Source organism: Urocampus carinirostris, chromosome 17, assembly GCF_059441175.1.
Source record: "Urocampus carinirostris isolate Australia breed hairy pipefish chromosome 17, RoL_Ucar_1.0, whole genome shotgun sequence".
NCBI lineage: Eukaryota > Metazoa > Chordata > Actinopteri > Syngnathiformes > Syngnathidae > Urocampus > Urocampus carinirostris.
Window position 1 is genome coordinate 26,102,807 of NC_142365.1, and position 18,307 is coordinate 26,121,113.

At 40.6% G+C, this 18,307-nt stretch overlaps 1 protein-coding gene across 2 annotated transcripts in view; it reads left to right on the forward strand.

The window, feature by feature from the left end:
* Positions 1-686: 686 nt before the first annotated feature.
* Positions 687-18,307, forward strand: part of umodl1 (uromodulin-like 1) — a 35,898-nt gene continuing 18,277 nt past the window's right edge. For both annotated transcript variants that reach the window (XM_088321473.1, XM_088321474.1), the window contains exons 1-9: positions 687-906; positions 2,895-3,137; positions 3,271-3,441; positions 5,381-5,505; positions 5,582-5,768; positions 10,014-10,154; positions 14,655-14,912; positions 16,310-16,422; positions 16,504-16,723. In XM_088321473.1, coding sequence (XP_088177599.1) covers positions 834-906; positions 2,895-3,137; positions 3,271-3,441; positions 5,381-5,505; positions 5,582-5,768; positions 10,014-10,154; positions 14,655-14,912; positions 16,310-16,422; positions 16,504-16,723 — 1,531 coding nt within the window. In that variant the 5' untranslated portion in view covers positions 687-833. The remainder of the gene's footprint in view (positions 907-2,894; positions 3,138-3,270; positions 3,442-5,380; positions 5,506-5,581; positions 5,769-10,013; positions 10,155-14,654; positions 14,913-16,309; positions 16,423-16,503; positions 16,724-18,307) is intronic.

The window sequence follows — 18,307 nt, forward strand, 5'->3', positions numbered from 1 at the left end:
TAATATAACATAGTATAAAAGAATATAATATAACATAACATAACATAACATAATATAATATAATATAATATAATATAATATAATATAATATAATATAATATAATATTGGTGGGGTCACGTCCCCTTCATCCATGCCAAAACTACGCCCCATGAAAATACCCCTCAAAATACAATTTAGTGTAAAGTTTATAACCAAGGGATCATTCCTCCCTACAGAACGTTAACAGGCGACTCTGTGACTTAGTATCAGCAGTGTGACAAGTACTGCCATGGTAACCTGCGTAGAAACAACATCTATGGGGACTTTCCGTCCTCATTGGGAGACCCCTGGGTGTTAGAAAGATGTTTTCGTCCCTAATATCATCCACATAAAAAAATAATAAGTATTACATAAATATTTCACGATTGATTTATTAGTATTAAGAAAAAATGGACTTAATTCAAATAGAATGTACCTTGAATTACATTGCAAATATTTTTTAGCCCCGAGTCTATTTTGGTATGCATTCCATAAAAGCCATGGGGGTGGTAGCATCATGCTTTGGGGGTGTTTTTCTGCACATGGGACAGGACGAGTGCATTAAAGCCAGCAAATAGGAACTAATTCTGTACAGAGGATAACACGATACCAAAAATGCATCCAAAACATACTGGCTGCCATTTTTCCAGGATTCATTAGGGATATGCGTTGCGATCAGAGGTGGCGGGGGCGAGCTAGAATCACCAAGGATTTAGACTTCAGTGCAGTATATCTTACCCATCGTGTGCTGTTATAATCCTTAGGAGGACTGTGCACTTACAATGCCTCTGGTGGGATTGTAATACTAATCAAAATGGTGTGGATGCCTTCGATATGGATTTTTGCATTTCCAGCTTTCTACACATGGAAAACCGTTGCCTATGAAGGTATGACTGGAAAAATATTTTCAAAACTTAAAGGTTACCAGAATAAATTTGTATGATAGCTTTACGCCATAGGTAGGTATGAAAGAGTGACATTTACTCCGTTACATTTACTTGAGTAAGTTTTGGGATATTTTGTACTTCCTATTTTTTTTTTTAAATCACTATACTGTTTGCTTTGACTTAAATAGATTTGTGATGAAGAAACTGTACTCTTACTCCGTTAGGCTACATTGAACCCGTTACGTAAGTGCGTACGTATGCGCCTCTCTCTCTCTCTCTCTCTCTCTCTCTCTCTCTCTCTCTCTGCTGAGGCGCTTACATTTTGTCAGGGACCCCGTTTCTTTTATTTAGATTCGAGCAGTGACGCAGACAACCACCAGGTGGTACTTGAGACCAGGTTTAGGATTGTATGGACTTTGATGATTTTAAGATTTGATCTAATGATTGCTTTAAAAAAATCCATTAATAAGACGTTGCTATAGTTACGCAGTACAGTGGTACCTCTACTTATGAGTTTAATTTGTAATGGGAGTAGCTTTATCACCTGAAACACACAGATGTGAAGAAGTTATAAAAAACTTGGGTCATGCAATTAAATATTAGGATTGCTAAATCCTACCTTTTTGGGGGAAATACAAAATAGTTTTGAGTTTGTACAGTCAACAGCAGACACTGCTATTTTTTGAACACACCCCTTTGAACTATTTGCTCAATTGCATAGCCTTAAGAGCGTGCGTATTATGAATATCACGAACCAGGACTGCAAACAGGTATGAGAACCCAATCGCGTAACGTTACTCACAATTTATTGGGGAGAAGAGGAATGCGCGCAAACTCGATCCGGGAATCGATGGTCACGGAAGTAGATTGAAATTAAACAGATCAGGCCAAAAATAAAACAAGATCAAACACAGGCAAATTCACAGGACTTGGTATATCACACTGAGTCTAGCAGGAGTTTCGCAGATGCTCTGACACCAGGCAACTCGCAAGACCGCGTTTATGTAGTCCGGCAGCAATCTGTCAACGTGTTTCAGCTGGTATCAGTGGGCGGGGCCAATTAGGCACCGTGGCAACCGTGACAGAACCTGGCGCCACACAGCTGGGACCAATTGGGCGCCATGGCAACCATGACAATGAATGCTGGGTCGCTTTGGCTTTCTGAGAATCTAATGCACTTACTGGTGACTTGTTTGGCATGTAACAATAAAAAATATTCTAAAAATTAGGGATATTCTGGTCAGTTACATAGCACTGTTATTATTTTGAACGGCACTGTAAAATAACAAAATATAAAGGAAATAAAAAAAAAAAAAAAGATTTACACTTTAATTGGCTTCTTTGTTTACCGGTCCTCATCTGTGTTTTTGGCCTTGGGGTCCTTGAAAAACCGATCCGATGACGTCTGCTTTTTGTTTAAAAATTGTGGCGATCACACAAAAGCTTTCCCTTTTCATACCTTTCTATTATCTCTTGCTGGGTTTCCATGGCCAGAAAAAAGTCTCTTCCTCTTCTTTTCTCTATGTCCACTTTTCTGCATGTCTTTCTTGCGTCTATTGTGAATGATTACTCTTTGTAGCTGTACCACGAAGGGAATGCTGGTAAGCGGACACAAGGAGCATGTCGGGATTGAGTTATACATAACGGAATGCCAGGTTGAACTCTGGGAGCGGCAAATAGCAGCACGTACTGTACTGTATGTTTGTCTTTGTATCCTGAAACGCCTACTAGAGGCGATATTTTCGCATTCAGCTACTTTGTAACCTGAAACCTTTGTATGTAGAGCCGTTTGTGAGGAGATGTATCATTGTACTTGAGTAGGTTTTTCACTTCTTTACCTTTACTTAAGTAATTATTTAGATGACTACTTTTTCCTTCTACTTGAGTCATATTATTCCAAAGTAATATTACTTTTACTCGAGTTAAATTTTTGCTACTCTACCCACCGCTGCTTTACACCAAGGTGCATGTGCTTTTTTATTTGATAGCCAAAAGTCTCTCTCCATCTGGCTACCATCTTTGTATTTCCAATGAGAGCCGCATTGTGACTTCTTTGGTGTTGCGAATGGTTCCCTATACGGTGAGGAAGAGTTGCGGAGGCTGGCTCTTTTGGACTTCATGTCCAGAGACACGATTCCGAATAGATCATCGCACTGAGTACAGGATGGTGACGGAGCAGATGACTACATGCTGCAATGGTTATGTACAAGTGGGAAGCTACTGTGCCCTCTGTAAGTGTGCAGCAAATCAGCTTTTACTTTCCCTATTCATGTTGCCTCTATTTGACATTTTTGAGTCTCAAATAAAGCAACTGCTAAAAAAACCCTCTTCTGTTGCTTCTAACATGTTGTCTTTTGTTTATAGCTGAAAGCCGGAGTCAGGAGTTTTTGCCCAAACCTGGATACTGCCCATCCACGGATTGGTATCCTTCAAGTTATAATTCAAGCGTTGATGTCTGCTACTGGGATGTAGATTGTCCAGACTTTCAAAAGTGCTGTGAGACATCTGGTCACTTTCTCTGTACCAACCCTGCAAGTTAGTATCTTTGTATCTTTCCCTTTCTCAGTGCAGTAAAATGCACAACATTGAGTAACCCTTTATTGGCCAAGTATCATACAACCCGCATAGAATTTTTTTGTTTGTTATTTTGGCCATGAAAGAGAATGTTGTTATGAGTGATTAATTTTCGCCCTTAAAAAATTAAATATCTGGCTACATTACCATAACTATGTGTTAAGAAAATGTAATAACAGTTTAAAATTAAAAACAAAAACAAAATCAGACTTGGATTTTTCAGGATTATAATAAAGTAGAGAGAATGGAACTGAACATGAACATATTGTATCACAACATAAACTGGAAATATGAACTGTTACAAATATATTCAAAAAGGTTTTTGAGTCTTCCCTTTTCAGTTGTCCATTCATTTTCAGCTATTTTTCACCAAGACCAAGCGTTTTATGGGTCCTTGTTGTAGATGTTTAAGCAATTCCTAAAAACAGAGACCTTCACTATACATGACCTTTCAGTACCCTAATCCACTGCCCCTTTCACAATCAAAACTAATAAAGTAATGTTCAAAAGATTCATTTTTTATTGGTTACAGATAACAAAAACACTTTTCAATATGCATTACTTTTTATGCCGCTTCTGTATAATTTCTTGCCTGTGATTGGTCCGTTGCCACAGGTGGATGCCCGTGAGACACACTAGTGGAAGGTTGCTGTCACCTTGTGGGTGTTTTGGAGAATTACTTAGAATTTTCTCATTAGCCCAATGGTCACCGAGTTATGGTAATTTGAATAGTGCTTGTAAAACGGGGGAGGCGGTGCCTCTATGGTAATAGGAGAATTAAGCATTAGATAGCATACTTACCGACAGTACCTCTTTACATGTTAGACTACCGCTTTTCGCCCCTTAAAAACGCATACCGCTTTTTAAAGAAACAAACGTACAACTTTTTCAAATTTAAACAACAACAAAAAATCTTGACTCAGAATTAGTGTTTTAGTCTATGGCTGCTTTATTCCGTGCGTGAATAAACTTCTCCAACAAATCATTAGATTTCTGTTTTGTTAAAAGTTTGCCACTTCTGGTTTTAGACAATATTCTGGAGATGGATTGTGTTTGGTGCACAAAAATAGAGTGTGCAATAAAATATACCTCTTCATAATGTCAAAAGGTTGGCATGCGGGATTTATAATATGATTATTATCGTTAACAAAAATATATACTAAAGCAGTGTCACTACAAGGATGCAAGGATGTCTCTTTAACCAGTGTTTCTCATCTGGTGAATCGTTATCTAAAAGTGGGTCTTCAGGTCAAATGTGGCCCAGCACATCCTTTTATGTGGCCCGCGAGACAATGCTGAGAGAAGCACAATGGAAAAATTGCTTTATTGCGTCAAACAACGACATGCAGTTTTAGATATGTACATTGGATGTCACCAAAGCCAGGCACCTCTCGTAAATCACCTACTTCCGAATGCAGGAAGCAAGAAACAGCAAGGTGCTCGAATACAGTTGGTATTTAATAACAAATTCCTCAACAAAGTGACAAACAAACTGCCAAAAATAACAATAAAACTCTCAGAAACTAAAAACAAACCTCACAAATCAGGATAGAAGCGCAAAAAGATGAAAGTGGAGAATGAAAAATCACCCGACACTGTATGCTGTCCAAAATGTCCTTATGAGGGTAAGGCTGATTAAGGACAGGCGTGTCCACTAACCAATTATTTTCTTTATAACGATTACAACCAGGTAATAATTACAAGTTAGTATTTTAGGAATGTGTGCCAAGCTGGTAGCACTTCAAGTTAACCAGTAAGAAAAAGCTTCAAACAGGTTTGTGCCCCGTGGTCTAAGGAATAAACAACAGTTCAAAATATGTTCAAAAAGTGTAAAGACAAACTTCTTTGGGGATTTTCACAAAGCTTTGTTTTCCGGCTCTCAGCATTGTTCCTTTTTCAGGATCAGCTAATAACACGCAGAATTCTGGGTACCGATTCAATGCAACAGTGACGGTGAAGGCAGATTTTCAGGAATTGATAAACAATGGAGCTGTTCTCAACCACACAAGATTACTTCAAGCGATGGTACCGCAAACCTGAGATCTCACTTCGGAATTTGGCAATCATGGGCATAATATTCACTTCTTTTCTTTACATACAGATAACTGGAGTGCTGGAGTCTGGCAATATTTCAATCTATTACCTCAGTTCTTGGCCTGTGCATCCGTACAGGACCGCAACCTCGCTGCTGATCGACTGCGCTTTTGATATTTCGCTTCAAGGCGTCACATCAAAGCTACATCTCCTCCTCAAACACATTGAGGAGGTGTTAGCCGTGATGGTAGAAGGTGAGGAGGACGAGGCAGGAAGGTCCGTCTTGAAAAAAAAAAAAACACATTCTAATAACGTAGAACATAACGGTCAGAAAGGAATGACTCAGTCACACCACAGCTTCCTTCTCCCACTGCTTCTATTTGAGCCGCCGTCTTCTGTGGGTTGTTTCCCACCGTGTCGGAAAATATCACCCGATTTAGTCACACGTGCCGCTCCTCCCTCAACTGCACAGATTGCGCTCAACTCATACAGTTGTACATATTCGTAATGCAGAGTAGCTACCAACTAAACAGGTATCTAAATGTCGCATTAGGCTCAGTGTTTCTTATAATACTGTAAAGACAGATGATCTTTGTGATAAATATATCACAATAAACATTTTTAATAATTATTTATCTTTAGAATGGTATACATATATATATATATGTGTTTGTATATTTATATAAATATATATACATATATACAGTTGGCTGGGGGCATAACGGGAAACAAGAATCAAACCTCAAATTGTTACAGAAAACCGGATGGAAGTGTGAAATGCAAATGACCCGACGCAGTGTGCTGTCTTGCACTGACTTGCTGCAAGAGGTTCAATATAAAATAATAACTAGCCAGTGTTGGGCATGTAAGTAAACATCCGTCCACACCAACACGCCTCGTTTCAATTTATTCAAAGTAACGCACATCTTTTGATCGTGAGTAAAGGTAACAGCGTTGTAACGACGGAAAAATAATGAAGTAGATTAACCCCTTACTGTAAAAAATAACGGTGTTAATGTGTAAATAACTCATGAGCATATTAAGTACTTATTTTATTCAATCCTCATATCCAAAAGAAAATGAATTAATATTTTCTTTTGGCTGGATCCAAGCGAACGGAACCAGGAACAGGGGTGCTGAAAATAAGGATGGTATTTAAGAACAAAACCAGGAACAAAGTAAGAAACAAACTAGGGATCACTATCTATCTATCTATCTATCTATCTATCTATCTATCTATCTATCTATCTATCTATCTATCTATCTATCTATCTATCTATCTATCTATCTTGGTCATATCTCTCAAGAGGGGTTACCGACAGCAAGACAAACACATACAATAACAAAGAAAATAAAAGGCAAAAATAGCAAAAAACACACATAAAACGTTTTGGACCATGGCCAACCCAAATGCCAAAACACCCAAACAAGTTAAGCACCTCGGCACCCAAGTTGGTCATGCTTTCGTCCTTCCAGATGAAACGGGACACAAGAAAGCGGCCATGTCACTCGGGTCAGGGTGACACAACACACTCATTTGTTCAACAGCAGGGCCCGACAGCTTTCACTGGTTTACCCCTGCCGCATCATACAGGTGCCCTGCCCATTCCTTAGAACGTGCCCAAACATCCCACTATCCTTTTACAACACCTCTCCACTCATTCCTGTGGACACTGTGGTGAGGGGGCCTCCCCTCGTGAGAGGTAAGAGAATTATCCCACTGTGGTCCGCTGCGTGTCGTAAGAGGCGACTAAAGTGGAGGGAGCGAGGGGACTGGGGATCCTCTCCTCTCTATCTCTATTCCCTAAGAGACAGCAAAGCAAAGAAAGGGGGGCGGGAGACAGAAAGGTCTCGCAAACCCTAGTTATAGGGTCACCAAATGTAAGAGGATGTGGTAGTAAAGCGACTGAGTGGAAGAAAGAGGAGATCGGAAGGATGATGACTAAAAGGAAGGTTGGTGTGTTAGCCTTGAGTGAAACGAGGGATCACAAAACAACGAAATATCCAAACAAAGTCAAACCTTACATGATCCAAATCAGAAACTAAGATCAGGAAATGGAAAAGAGAGGAACAAAGTAACAAGTAAAACAAGTGAGCACAAAATAAAAAATTTAAACTTGACGTGGCAGTGGAAAAGCTCCGACCCCAGTGGTCTGTCTATGTAATCAATATAAAGGTGTTGAAGATTTAGGGAAACAATTGAGGAGATTTGGCTCAAATGTGTCTTGTTCCTGGTTGGTGCCCTCTGGGGGAAGGTTGCATGATGGTTGGATCCTAACAATGGAAGTCATTCAAATTTGATAGAGTCTAATGCAACAAATGAGTAAAAATAATAGATTTAGTAAACTGAACTTTTCTTTTACATAGCTTAGCCCCAGCCAACCATCTCAGGGACAAAGGGACTGAATGTCACGCACAAAGTATGTGTTTATGAATTGAATCTGCTAACTGTGTCAGAACCAGAACAGGAGGAGGACCCAGACGCGTAACGTTTACTCCCAAGTTTATTGAGATAAAGAGGAAAACAAACGCCAGCGATCCGGTGCTTGCTGGACAAGGGAAGCAAGCCACTCAGGGGATCGGAGCGTGATCGGAATGCGGAAGTGCATCTCCCGGAGTGGGAGATGGTCGCGTGGTCAAATGGGCAAAACATGTCGATAGCCAGAGCGAGACATCAGAGCGTGGTCGGTGGTCAAAAACGGGTCGTTAGCCGGAGCGGGAGATCAGAGCGTGGTCAAAAGGACAAAACAGGTAGATGCCGGAGACAAACGGAGAATCGGGAACAGACGAGTGGTACACGGATGAAAACGGGACAGACGGGAGTCAAAGTGCTTGCCTTGCGTATGCAGAGGTTCGCTGACGGACTGACAGGGAGAGACTGGCGTAATGGTTATAAATAGGAGGGTAATTAATCAGGCAACAAGCAACAACTGGCGCCAAACGAGCAGGCACAGGTGAGGGCAATGAGTAATCATGACAAACTGTGGTAAGCGCGATGGTGTTAGTATGTGAACATTAGACAAAGACCAGCTAGCGGCCAAAAAAAGGAAGTCAAGTCAAGTCATGTTTACGGTATTTATTTAGCCCTTAATCACAAGAGGTTTCAAAAGGCTGTACAGACTACAGACTACCATTAGACCATGCCCTGATCTAAAACCTACCTGAGGGCAAGGAAAAACTCAAAAACCTCTGCATGAGAGAAATGAAGAAACTGTAAGAATGGGCCGCACATGAGGTAATCCCCCTCCCAGCAGAGGTCTCGTTTTGACGGTGATCTCTTTTCTTCTTGTGCGCAAAATAAAGAATAAGCACCCGTGTCACGCATAAAACTCCCTCTGTGAGAAAACCAGTTTCGAAGGTCTCGTTTCGCTTTTGACCTCACGTCATCACAATGTTGTTCCATCAGTTTTTTGCTTTTTTCCCCCACCGATACTGAAAATTGAATTTTGGTCATTTTCGGCCCCCAAAATTTGGTATGAACTTCAAATCATGTGAATGTTTGATTTTTTTATGTGGTGCTGTAAGGACTAGATCGGGTGTCAGCAACCCGCGGCTCAGGAGCCGCATGCGACTCTCTAGCACTGCGGAGTGGCTCTCTGGAGCTTTTCTAAAAATGTTTACAAATTGAAAAAAATGGGGAAGGGAAATATATTTTTATTTGAATAAGGTTTCTGTAGAAAGACAAACATGACACTTTTATCGTTTTCCAATGCTCTAAAAATGTGGAGAATAAATATTACATTTCAACGACTTTGGAGCATGTCTCCTTCGCTTCTCCTTCTGTCTCGACTGTGTGAGAGCCGAGCTGTACGAGTCCTGGTTCCGCCCCTTTTAGAGGAGCAGCGTCACAATTTAACTTTATCTCTCGCTACACCCCTCATTTTAACACAGAAGTCACATGAAACGGGGAAGAACACAATCCTGTCATGGGCACTTTTTAGTAACAAAGTACATGTTTTTATTAAGTGATTTCAAATTTTTGTCAATATTTATTTTGAATGACACTGATATCATTTTGTTGTTGTTGGTCAGGCCAATGGATGGCTGCGTTGGTTTATTATCAAGAGAGAGATAGAGAATGAGAATGCTACTGCATTTTACCCATGCCTTGACATGTTTGAAATTTGCGCAGAACTCAAACGGAAACTGTAACCATTTTATTTGTTTTACTTTACAAAGCAATGAACCACATGATGTGCAACTTAGTCATTATTTTAATGTAGCTAAAATATAACTAACATGTGTTGCATTCATTATTAGGCTTATATTAGGCTTTTTTTTTTTTTTGCAGCTCCAACCAAATTAGGTTTTCTTTTGTTAGGTCCAATATGGCTCCTTCAACATTTTGGGCTGCTGACCCCTGGACTATTCCATCAAAAACAAAAGTCAACTCAAACGATACTATACTGAACATACAGTGTGACAATTATTTGAATTATTTTACACTTTTAATCAGAATTCAGTACAATCCCTTCATGTGAATGAATTTGTCATCTTAGATGTAAACGAGTGTGTACATCCTGCTCTCCATCACTGCTCTCCAATGGCACATTGTAACAACACCATGGGCTCCTACCGGTGTTCATGTCTTGGAGGATATCTTGACGTTGATCCCACCAATCCCGGAACTCGCTGTGCAGGTTGGCATGATTATGGTTGCTACTGAATACAAATTTTCAGCATAAAACCTTTTCCTTGAACCTCAATCAAATTCACAAAGATCTGCACCACAATTAGACCTGCTAAGAGCTGCTATAAGGTCTTTCTTGAGGTTAGGCTTTAAACATTTACCTTCGACGCCAGGTCTAAGTTGTAGCACAGCATTTTTGTTAAATTTGGTGTAGACACAGGTGGGTAGTAACGTGTTTCATTGACTTTGTTACATTTACTTGAGTAAGTTTTGGAATATTTTCTTGTAAGAACCCGAACAGACGGGGGACCCAAACGCGTAACGTTTTTACACCAAGCTTTATTTTACGGAAACGGGGCAGTCATGCGCGGGTACACAAACGCCAGCGATTCGACGATCGCTGGGCAGAAGAAGTGAGACAGAGAATTCAGGCGCCGGAAAACAGGAAGCCGGGGGCAGACGACATCAAAACCAGACAGGAGAGACGGGATCGATACCAGATACATGATGCACGAGCAGATACCGGACAGGACGGGGCCGATACCTGATATAATATGCACGAGCAAGATACCGGACAGGACGGGACGGACGGGATCGATACCGGATACTGGATACACGAGCAGGATACTGGACAGGACAGGACAAACGGGATCAATACCGGATACTGGATACACGAGCAAGATACCGGACAGGAGGGGACAGACGGGATTGATGCCGGATACTGGATACACGAGCAAAATACAGGACAGGACAGGACAGGACAGACGGGTTTGATACCGGATACTGGATACACGAGCAGGATACCGGACAGAGTCAAAATGCATGTCTTGCAAGTGCAGAGGTTTGTTAACAGACTGACCAGGAGTGGATGAAAGCACTGAGTTTAAATAGCAGTGGAGCCAATCAGGCAACGAGCAGCAGCTGGCGCCAAACGAGCGGGCACAGGTGACATTTGTACTTGTTTTTAAATCACTATAGTTTTTACCTTTACTTGAGTAGATTCTGAAGAAGAAATTGTACAATTACTCCGCTACATTAGGCTACCTTGAGCCCTTTACTTAAATCCCCTCCATGTAAATACGTGTCTGTCTGTCTCTACTTGTTTATGTTGTTTCTTTTACATTTTACCAGTTATCCTAACAACCACCAGGTGGCTGAGAGCTCTTTTTGTGACTGACAAATGTGAAGAGTTAAAAATTTCATATGTATGTCTGAAATAACAACTCATATGTTATCACTGTGTTGTTACTGTGGTAATAATGCGTTAATACTATGCTTTCCTTATGGGGAAAATGGGCTCATTCAACCACAAAAACATTTTGCCTAAAAAAGGACCCTGGTCCATTAAATACATAATTGAAATCCTAAATCTTAAAAGATGCAGTCAGAGTTATGAATTGGCAAATGACAGAGTTCTCTGAACCAAAATAAATTATGTAAGTGCAGCCCATTTATTCTCAAAATTAATCATTTATTTGTGGAGAAAATGTACTTAAATACTTATTTTTTTCTTACTAGTTTGAACTACTGTTTCCTATATTTTTATATTAGATGTTAAATTTATTTTGTGTTGGGTGAAAAAATATATTTTAGAACAGTGGAATGTTTTCTTTTGCAATTCCCGATTTGGTCCCAGCTCACCCAGACCCTAGCTTTGGCGGCCCCCAAGATAATGTAGTTCGAGACCCCTGATATAAAAAAAAGATAGAAGATTGGCGGGAAGTATGTACAAATTGATTGTCCACCTATCATTTGCACCGCTTATCCTCAGTAGGGTCGCAGGGATGCTGGAGCCCATCCCAGCTGTCTTCGGGCAGTGGGCAGGGGACAGGTTGAACTGGTTGCCAGCCAATCGCAGGGTACACAGACACAGACAACAACATCGCTTATTCACACTTAGGGACAATTTGGAGAAACCAATTTTATTGTGGGAGGAAACCAGAGTGCCCGGAGGAAATCCACACAAGCACGGGGAGAACATGCAAACTCCGCACAGGAAGGCTGGTATCTCTGACCTCAGAATTATGCCGCAGACAAACTAACCACTCAGCCATGCCACCATTAAACTAATATTCAACACCACAAAATCCAAGGAAGTCATACTTGACTACAGGAGGAAACAAATCACAAACCCAGCCCCACTCGTCATAAATGAAGACTATACGGAGAGTCCGCTCCTTCAAACTCCTGGGCACCCACATCTCTGATGACTTACCTTGGTCTGCCAACACCAGATGTGTGGTGGGGAAGGCCTAGCAGCGACTCCACTTCTTGAGGGTCCTCAGGAGGAACAACCTGGATCAGAAGCTGCTGGTGTCCTTCTACAAAGCCACAGTGGAAAGCATTCTGGCATACCGCCTCAGCATATGGTATGTTGGGAACACGGCAGAAGACAGGAAAAACATACAGACAGTAATCAACACAGCTGAAAAGATCATCGGCTACATTGCCAGCTTGGGATACTGTGGCAGAGTTATTAGCCTCTAAAACTTTATTTTCCTTAGCCACCCTTTCCCGCCTGATGGCCCGCCGCAGTTCCCTTGAAGCATCTTGATAACTTTCCAAGTATGCCAACTGATCACGTTTATAAAGCTTGTGAATAAACTGCTTTCGCCTATGCAATTCAGCTATGTCACAGTTGACGTGAGGTGTAACAGCAACTGAGGGTACGTATACAGATATCAAAGTGTAAACAACAGATTTAAATATTGCCCACATTTCTTCAATATTCCCACAATTATCAAATAAAAGGTACCAGTTGACACTAGACAGAAAGTATCTCATGCCATGTAGATCACAGTCTTTAAAATGTATGTAATTCTGAGCAGCGGTGTCTTTTTTAAGAGCCAGGTTAAGTTGGAAAGTAACAGAATCGTGATCACTGGTAGAGAAACTCGGCCCAACGTCAATGTTTTTAATCAGATATCTGTCAGTGGAAAACACAAGGTCTAATACGTTGGACCCCCTGGTTGGTTTATCGACATGCTGAAAGAAACCTGCATTTGAAACCAAGTTTTTGAACATTGAAGTTAGATTAGTATTAGTATTAGTATGAAGAAAACTGTGGTGAAGGTCAGGAAAGTTAAAATCACCCATAAGTAGAATTTGCAATTTAGTATCAAAAATAGAATTCAGATGTTCGAACATAGCGACGTTGGCCTGAAAAGAGCTCAGACCAGAGCGATATACAAGCACTATTCTCAGCTTCACCCCAGAAATAAGAATATCACATCTCAATAACTCAATTTTATCGAATTGATAATTAGCGACAGAAAACACAGTTATACCATGAGAAACCATGAGCAAAATTCCTCCATGTTGGGCATTTTTACGGTCAGTTATAATGGTCTGATATTTCTCTATAGTTGGCCCTGTGTCACCAGCGGAGTACCAAGTTTCTGTAATTGCCAAAATATCAGGGGTGTAGAAATTGATGTACGAGACCAAGCCATCTGCCTTAGAAGTCAAACATTGGGCATTAATGAGATGAATCAAGGGGCTGTTCAATAAAGGCGAAGGCGACCTTAGGCATTTCCCGGCTTGACAATAATTTTCCCGTCCTGTATAATAATGTTTACTTCACCTTCGTCCCGACGGCGCTTAAGTTCGTCCTGCAGTTCCCTGTCGCGTTCCCTTTCTTTTGGTGTCATATCTGGACGAACAAATCCAGAAGACAACGTCGGGAAGGTACTTTTCACCCGATTGAATCCACGGAGAAACGCCAGCCTTGATCTTGTATTCCGGAATCGGATCTTCACAATCCTGGGTTTACCATCATGCCCCAGCCTTCCATCACGAAAACCTTCCAGAATGTCCTGTTTCTCTACTCCCGGGACTGCTTCGGCGACTTCCTGAAAGAGCTGGGTATCCTGGACAGCTTCCCCATTTTCTCGATGTGTCTTTGCTCCAACCACCACGAGATTATGCTTCCTAGCCTCCTTTGCTAGCATTTCCTCCATTAGGCTAGTCGACATTCTGGCAACTTCTGGCATCATCTGCGTCATGATCTCTCGGACCAAAGTTGGTACCATGGCCTTCACGGTTTCACGGACAGTGGAGACCAAATCAGCAGAGTTCAGGGCACCGCAGAGTTATTAACGTTATAAAAGACGATTCCCACCCCGGCCACCACATTTTTGACCTGCTGCTCTCTGGTAGGTGCTACAGTTCCTTCAAACTAGGACAAACAGGCCCAGACACAGCTTCTTCCCCAGGGCCATCACAATCCTAAACGTACACACAAAAGTGTGAAAACATATCTTGCGACAATTTTAAGCAATATCCTATTCAACCAGATAGCCTTTGATCTCTTTTCTCTTCAATGTCTCAAAATTACATGTTTTACCCTGGAGTGCCATGTCAAATCTTATTGCATACTATGTTTCACAATGTTGATGTCAATGACAAGAAAGACAATTCTAATTCTAATCTTATTCTTATCTCAACATTTTTTAGGGACTGATAAAATAGGAGTCATAACCCTTTTCTCCTTCACTCTGCCCTTTTGCAGCCTCCCCTGGCATTAGACGATTACAGGCTGCCAACATCACTGGCACTTCTTTTTGTGTGTACTGGTCCAAACTCATCGCAGCAAACCACCCTTACTTGGTGGTTCTTAGTGAAGGTTCTGAGGTGATTAGTATGCAGACAACTGAGCAGACCAGGATGGAACTGGGAGGACTACAACCAGGAGTGCTCTACCATGTCACTGTGAAGCTCAACACAAATGAAAGCCTTGGAGATATTCTTTCTATTGCTGTCAAAACTGGTAAGAACTGCCTTTTTTATATAATTGGAAATAATAGTGATGTGTTGTTTGCCAAACGGCTGTTTGAAGTGAACGCCGGGAGCATGCTCCCTACCAATAGGAAGCTGGTTCCCTTCGAGACGCTTTTTCTCAATTTCTCAATTTGAATTCTTACCATGGATTTCGTGTTGTGTAGTGTATAAAAAGTCAATGCTGTTTTTTATTGTACCTTTTTTGTAGCTCTGTTAATATTTGAAATGATTTTGCCTGCACATATCAGGAATAATATCTTTAACAATTTGGCTTTCTTTAAATTGTAAATTTTATTCTTTTATTTCACAATTTATAAGTTGTTGCACTGAAAAGTCAATAGGTTCAATTTACATTTGTTCTGTGTTTTTCAGAGATTCTGAAAAGCTATACTCTGAAGTTGCTATGTTTAAAAACGTTTAAATGAATTAAAAGTTCACTGGAGAGTGAAAACATAAATACTATTACACTTTCGTAGAGTTGAAAAAAATTGTGCATGATGTTAAATTATTATTGGTAATATATCTGTTAAAGAGACCCCAATAACCTGTCTTTTTGTCTTCCTTTTTAGGTCCTTTTTCCTTTATTTCTTTTATTTATTTATTTTCGTCTTTTCTCAGCTTATTCCTTCTTTTTTCATTAATTTTTTCTTGTTTTACTTTTTTCTCGTTTTTCTTTTTGATTTTATTTCAGTAGCTTTTTTTTATTTTGTATTCCTGTTTTTCTTCTTCGTTTCTCTCTTTTTTCCTTTTTTTCATCATTTGTTAAAATTTTCCTAGCCACTTACTTGTGTTCTTGCTGTTTTTTTCTCACAATTTTCCTTTTCTGTTCTTATTTTTTCCTTCTTTGCTAGATTATGACCTTTTTCTTGCTTTTTTCTCTTTTTTTGTTCCTTTATTTCTTCCTTGTTTTGTTTCTTTTTCATTTTTGTCTTTTTTGTTTCTTTTTCATTTTGTCTTTTTTGTTTTTGATTGTTAAAGTAACGCAATGCAAAATGTTTATAATAATTAGTAATCTATAGATTGCAGCAGCATAAACAATCTAAAGAGCCAAAAGAGACAGCTTTTTTTAGTGAGCCGAGCTGAAAGAGTTTTTTTTTAACAAGGAGCAGGATTTCCCATCGCTCGTAAAAATCTCTACAATTGTTTTTTTCGCCTTTGTCTGAAATCTATTTTTTAATTTCAGTTACCTTGTTGAAAAGATATATAGAAAAACGTTCAAATCTGATTCCTCAGAGGTGAGCGCGCCGAGGAAGTCTGAGCGTCTGTCAATCGGCTGTATTCACAGTCACTCGCCGGGACCAGTCCTTAAAACTCTGACATATTTAAAAGCAAATATTTTCATCTTTGCTACGGTATTTACTGACAACACAAGGAATTTCTTTGTAGATGCTGAAATTCTTGATGCCACCACTCGACTTACTAACATTCCATTCATTGATGACCTTCTCAACAAAACCAGCCTGGCCTACAAAAATCTCACGGAAGGCATTTTAGATGAGGTTGGCACATCTGTAACATTAAGTAATGTTTCATTCAATGGTAAAGACTCAGCGAGTGACAGTAGCTATAATTCCTTGCAGATCTACCGTTCCCTGAGCCCTGAAATAAGAGTGATGGTGGATTCAGGACAAGTGAGAATCGAGATCAGAAACTATTCCCCGGGTAGCGTGGTGGTCAACTTCATGGTGGTCTTTAGCCCCGATCAAGATCAGGGCCTCCTGAATACATCCGCAGCACTCATCTATTCGCTGCGGAACAGCTCAATTTACGCACTGGATGAGAACAACACAAGCATCAGTGGTACGTTCTTCTTCTGTTCAAAAGTTTGACCGATTTAAAAACCTATAAAACGGTACCTGCTATTTTTACCTGAATGCCCAAAGAGGTTTATCCAAAGTAAAACTGAAGCTTTACTTGAACCATTTGGAGTATCAGCATAGTTTGGGTTTTTATTATGAAAACAACACTTTGAAGTTTTCTCCTATGCACACAAAATCTGTTTAGGTACTACTGGCACCGAACAATGGAAAATTGAATACACACACACACAAAAACATTTTTTGTGTCAGCCTATCTGCTTTTCTCCAAAAATCTGCCTGGAAAATGAATGTAGCAGGGTTGTGGGACTGAATAACTGTTATTCAGTCCCACAACCCTGCTACATCTGTTGTTATTCAATAACACAACAGGATTACTGTCAGGGATTACCAGAACAGAGCAGGAGACCCCAGAGCGTTCGTACAATTCTTTATTTGGGCAAGCGTAAGGGTTAGCGGGAGACGTGATCAATCGTAGCGTGGGACGAAGGCAGGTCGAGTTTACCAGGACTGAAGAGAAGATCGTAGCATGGACGGAAGCAGGTCGGATCGAAGGCAGACGGGCAGAATCAAGTAAACAACAAGGCAGGTAATCGGGAGTGTCTTACGAATACAGGAGTAATCCTCAGACACCCATGTCTCGGTGTAGAATGCTTAAATAGCGAACATAACCCAATCAGAAGGCGCACTCCAGTGCGCCAGATGATTACCCCAGGTGGCTCCACTTAGGTAATCATGACAATTACAGCCCAAAGCCCCCCTGAGCTCTACCTTTCTGGACAAATTTCAACATATTACCTATCGTTTTCTTTTATTGATGTTCAGTATGTTTTGTGTACTGTTACCCAATGCTAAATATATTCCACTCTGGGCGATTACCACTTGTGAGGCCCCTTCTTAAGGTTTCCTATTTTCCTCGTGCTGGGGTTTTGAGTTTTTCCTTGCCTGCATGCTGGTTCTAGATCAGGGGATGTTGTAATTGTAACCTGTGCATCAAAGTTGCTGCTGCTGGATCTCAGTGCTGCCTTTGACACTCTGAACCACAATACCTTACAAGATCGGCTGGAAAAAAGAATTGGTCTCTCAGGAACCCTCTCATGGTTAGAATCCTACCTCTCAGATAGGACGCATTGTGTTAAATACGGCAATATGACTTTTGAGCATTTTAGTGTTACCTGTGGCGTTCCTCAGGGATCAATACTTGGTCCCCCATCTGCCCCCTGAGAGTTGATCGTTAATTGCAGCCTGGTCATCTTAGAAGGGAGGATTACCTCATATGCGGCCCATTCTTAATGTTTCTTATTTTCCTCGTGCTTGGGTTTTGAGTTTTTCCTTGCCCGCATGTTGGTTTAAGATCAGGGGATGGTGTAATTGTAACCTGTGCAGTCCTTTGAGACAGTTTGTGATTACGAGCTATACAAATAAATGTGACTTGACTTGACTACCTCAAACTTGACAACAATACTACCATCCACATTCAAAGCCATATCCCCCTAGTAGGAGGGGCTAGAGTTGTTCTTTACATATTGAATTTCCCTCGGCTATGACGCCACTGGCCCTCGGGTGG